The sequence below is a fragment of the Penaeus japonicus genome, unplaced genomic scaffold (assembly GCF_977035675.1).
Source record: "Penaeus japonicus unplaced genomic scaffold, GWHDUDI00000001_assembly GWHDUDI00000015, whole genome shotgun sequence".
Taxonomy (NCBI): Eukaryota; Metazoa; Arthropoda; class Malacostraca; order Decapoda; family Penaeidae; genus Penaeus; species Penaeus japonicus.
This window is the reverse complement of record NW_028234417.1, coordinates 18614203-18619202: the sequence shown is the minus strand read 5'-3', so window position 1 is coordinate 18619202 and position 5000 is coordinate 18614203. Positions and strand designations below refer to the sequence as shown.

Sequence of the window (5000 nt, the reverse complement as noted above, 5' to 3'; positions counted from 1 at the left end):
AGGAAAAATATTCTATAAAAGGCTATCAGGGATAAATGTTTCTGGAATTCTAAACATGAAATTGCTTAAGACGTTAGCATCACTAACGTTTCTTCCTCCTTCGAAGCCGCTTTGAAGGAGACTCTGCTCCAGCGTGAGGCGACTCAGATCCGTCTTTAGCTTGGGAGTCGTCTTGCTGAGGTCGTGCACCCTCCTGACTCTCTGTGCGTTTCTGTGACGACCGGAGGCTGTCACTGCGAGAGAACTTGGAGGTCGTTCGTCCCTCAGAACTTCGAGTTAATCCTATTGACGCTACTGCTCTACTGATCCTCTCTCCCGTCGTTAAAGGCTTCTCTTCGGGAGAAGGCTTTGATGCAGGTGGCTGAGTGCTGGTGTCACTGCTTACCTGGTCACTCTCTGCCACTGTCTTGGATGTAGCGTCTGGAGACTTCACTGAATCTGAACGGTGCTTTGTTGACAAGATTGATTTGGGAAATTCTGATTTCTTAGTTAGCTTTGGCGATGCTGGTTTTTGCGTTGTTGATGCGGTTGATGATACCTTTGGTTGCGGGGAAGTTACCTTATGCAGAGGTGAGGATGGCTTGGTAAGAGGTGAAGATGTAGTGGGTTTCACTGATTTAGGAATGGGAGAAATAGGCACGGAAACGCCTTCTGGGAAAGTTAGAGTCTGAATAGGAGGAGTTTCAGGTGCAGTAGTCGTTATAAATACTGGCTTTATTCCCTCTGCAGGTGCTTTTGGCAACTCAGGAGGTAATGTAGATGGAAGGGGTGGAGTTGGAGGCTCATCTGGAGTGGATGCCTTCTTCTCTATTGGTTTGGGTCCTGGTGGTACTGGTGAAAGAGGTTTTGAGATGCCTTCCGGGAACTGGAGTGCAGTGAGCAAAGGTGAGGACACTTCAGTCTTGGAAGTTTCTGATTTTTTCATATCTGCATCAGCGAGATCTCTCTTTTGCATCTCGGTCTTCATATCTGTCTTGACCCTCGATGCCAGTGACTTTGCTTTAGCCGGAGTTGGAGACACAGGTACTGATACTCCTTCTGGAAATTCCAGTTTAGTGAGGGTCTGTGAAGCTTTGGTTTTAGGGGGTTCTGTTGCTGTTGCTTTGTCAACAGATGTTACTGGTTTAGGAGCTTCATCTAGTGTAGGAGATGGTGGTTTGGCTACAGAGGATACTGGTTTAAATATCGCCTTTGGAGGGAGAGGTGAGATGGGTTTTGAGATTCCCTCTGGGAATTTCAAGGGTTTAAGTGGGGACATAGGTTTCTTTGTCTCAGATGTTGGTGAAGATGGCTTCAGGTCACTAACAACTCTGGTCTTCATTGGGGAAATGGGTTTTGTCACTCCCTCTGGGAATTTCAGTGTTTTCATAGGTGATATTGGTTTCATCGGCTCTATAGCAGGCTCCAGCGTTTTAGGAATGATGACACGTGGCCGTTCTTTCTTTCTCTCCTTCAGAGGTTTTGGCTCAGGCATTTTTCCAGCAATAATCGCAGGAGATAATGGTTTAGTAACTCCTTCTGGGAACTTTAGTTCTTGTGGAAGAGGTGAGAATGGTTTTGGCACTTCTTTGGGTGATGGAGATAAAGGCTTAGAGATTCCCTCTGGAAATGTTAATTCTTTTGGAGAGGGTGAGAGCTGAGTCTCTGGCAATTTTGCTTCTCTAGGTGATGGTGAAAGTGGCTTTGAGATGCCTTCTGGAAACTTTAATTCCCTTGGTGATGGGGATAATGGCTTTGCAATGCCTTCAGGGAACTTCAACTCTTTGGGAGATGGAGAAAGTGGCTTTGAAACACCTACAGGGAACTTCAGTTCTTTAGGGGATGGAGAAAGGGGTTTAGATATACCTTCTGGGAACTTTAGTTCTTGTGGAGTGGGTGATCGAGGCATGGAAACCCCTTCTGGAAACTTCAGTTCTTTAGGAGAAGGTGAAAGTACTTCTGGGGATTTTGCAGTTTTTGATGTTGGGGATACAGGTTGCGCAATTTCTTCTTTTGTTGTTTCTTGTGTAGGCTTAAAAGGAGGAGGCTTAACTTTTGGCATTATTGGAGAAATTGGTTGGGATATTCCTTCAGGAAATTTCAGAGGTTTAAGAGGGGATAGAGGCTGTGCTTCTGGAGTTGGTTTAGGAATTGTTACACTAGGCTTTATTTTTTCTGGTGTTGGCGAAAGGGGTTGAGAAATTCCTTCAGGAAATTTCAGGGTTTGAATGACTGGTGAAGGGGAAACAGGTTTAGAAATCCCCTCAGGGAATTTCAGCTCTTGTAAGACAGGCGCAGAATCCGCTGCTAGTTGATCCATGGTTGGAGTTTTTTTGGTTAAAGGGGATTCCGGTTTGGAGTGGCGAGTCCTTGGTTTTGGTTCTGGTGCTGATCCTTCCTTTGGGGAACCTGGTGCCTCTGATTTCTTCTTCTTCTTCTTCAAAGATTTAGGTGATCCAACTGATGTTGCATCTTCACCTGTTTTTGTTGTAACTCCTTCAGATTCTTGGTGTTTTTTTTCCTTGGAACTTTTGGACTTGCTTGTGGATCTGCTCTCTCGTTTATGTTCGCCCGACCTTCTGCTGCTCTTCCTTTCTCTCCTACTAACTCGGGGGCTCCATGATGTAGCAGATGCTGTAACAGAGCCGTGAACTTCTCCACCCTCAGCATCTCCAGCTTCTGGGGTTTCTTTTGGTGTCTGAGTCTCTTCCTCCTGGGGCTTTTCTTCTGCCTTGGCTGCTTTTTCAGATTCTTCCGTGTCTTGCTTCTCCTCTTTTGGTTCTTCCGACTTTTCCCTTTTGAATTTTGAGGGACGTTTGATATCAACTCCAGAGTAATCTCCGGATCCAAACGAGTGTTTTTTCTGACCTGAGCTCAGCTTGTCTTTCCAGAATTCATCTGAAAACTTGTCCTTATGTGATCTGGCTGAATCCTTCCTTCTGCGTGTTGTTGTTGGTGTTTCGTCTGGGCCCGGCGGCTGATCTGATTCTGACCCTTTCTCCTTTTTTTCATCAGCAGAATCGACTTTCTTTGCAGTCCCTAATTCTGCTTCCTTTGAGTCAACTTTGTCAACATGCTTTTCTTCTGTTCCATCATCCTTTTTAGTCGTTTCCTCTGCTTGTTCTTCTTTTCCTGTTGCCTCATCTGCTGCCTCATCCTTTTTAGCGGTTTCTACCTCAGTCTCTTCCTTTTTCATTTCTTGCGACACTGCTGCCGCTTCAGCCTCAACCGTTTCACCAATTTCTAATTTGAATGAAGCATCAGTCACAGTTTCACCTGTGGTTTCTAGGGCTTCAAGCAACTTTTCAGCTTCAGCCTGTGCATCTACAGCTTCCTTCGAAGCATCTGATTCTTCTTTGGCTTCAGCTTCAACTGATGCACTTTTAGCATCAACTTCTTTTATGACAATAGGTTCTGCAATTATCTCAGGTTCTTTTACTACAGCAGGTTCTATATCTTCAGGCTTCTGTCCAGTTTCTGTTTCTTTTACGACATCTTGAGAAATCTCTGGTTCCTGAATAGCTTCAGATTCCCCTATTATTTCAGTCTCCTGTGCAAATCCGACTTCTTGCTTGACTTCTAGCTCATGAACATCTGCTTCTTGAGCAGCTTCAGCTTCTTTTGAGACTTCAGATTCCTTGCTTATTTCAGACGGCTGTACAGTAATCCCTTCTACCTGTGCAGCCTCTGCATCTAGGACTTCCGTAGCTTGAAGAAGTCCTGGTTCTCCTGGTTCCTCCTGACTCTTTGTACGGCGTCTGTGCCTACGCTTCCTGACACTACCTTTCCCATCCTTATCTTTGTCCTTGTCCTTTTCTTTCCTGTCTTTTCCCTCTCGATCTCTGCGAACGGAAGGTGACTTTGATTTCTCTCGTCGCTTTCGTCGTGGTTTCAGCTCATCTTTTCCTTTAGTGGGTTCCTCGGCAGCGCCTTCCTCTTTTCCTGCTTCTTCTCTTTCTTTCTTCTCCTTTGATGCTTCTGCTTCCTCCGTACCTTCTGCTGCTTCCTGTGATTCAGCTGCAGCCTCTTTACCTTGCCCGTCTGTAATTTCTTCCTTAGCTTCTCCTTCTGCTTGTTCTTCCTTGCTTTCTGTCTGCTCTGCCTCACCTTCCTTAGGGCCAGAATCAGGCTTCTCTTCATCTGCACCCAATGTCTCTATGCGGACTGCAGTTGCAACTTCCTTTTCTGGGCTCCCTGCTTCTTTAATGGGACTAATTTGTCCTGTACCCTTATCTCCAGAAACGTCTATTTGTTGGATAATTTCATCCTCTGCTTTCATAAGCTCTTCTTCTAACGTAACCATAGCTTCTGCTGCTTCTTCTCCCATTGGCTTTTCTTCGGCAGCATAATCATCTTGCTTGCCATTTCCATTCGTGCTTCCTTTATCACTGACATGGTTTGCATCCTCTGTAATCTCTTCAGGTGTGACGCCGGGAATTCCATTGTCTCCAGAAACGGAAATGCGTTCTTCCCTGCTTATTTGTGATATTTCATCTTCCTTGGGTGGTGTGCCAGGCATCTTTTGACTTTCTGCAACAGCACCTTCTTCCTCTGTGCCTAAAGGTCTTTCCTCTCCATTAGGAGTCTCTTTAGTTAGAGATGATTTTGATTTCACACTACTGGTTTCATCGGTTCCATTTTCAGATGGAGTTTCAGCTTTTTTGGCATCAAACTTTGCTGCTTCCCTCTCCCTCTCAGCTGCTTTTTCAGCAGTATCTTCTTTCTTGCTGCCAATCCTAGCGACGCCTTTAATCCAATCCCTTGCTTTTCCTACAAGAGTTTTGCGATCCTTCATATTGTTTTCGCTTTTGCCTTCACCTTCTATGGCTTCCTGTCCGGTCTCTGTCATAGATTCATGTCCAACATCAGCCTGCCCACTGGCATTTTGGACAACGTCTGACACTACTCCAGCCACTATTTCGACACTGTCAGCTAAGCCTTCAATTCGTTCTCCAAGTTTTCCAACTGTACGTACCAAGTCGTCCTTCGCACTACTAATGGTGTACTGGATCTCCTTTGCG

General features: G+C 45.4%; 1 protein-coding gene across 1 annotated transcript in view; it reads right to left on the bottom strand.

Moving 5' to 3' along the window:
* LOC122268153 (uncharacterized) overlaps positions 1-5000 on the bottom strand; it is a 12820-nt gene that overhangs the window by 1867 nt on the left and 5953 nt on the right. The window contains exon 2 of the mRNA XM_043038438.2: positions 1-5000. This exon is cut by the window's left edge and continues 1867 nt beyond it; it is cut by the window's right edge and continues 2414 nt beyond it. Within this exon, the coding sequence (XP_042894372.2) occupies positions 83-5000 (4918 nt within the window). The 3' untranslated portion in view covers positions 1-82.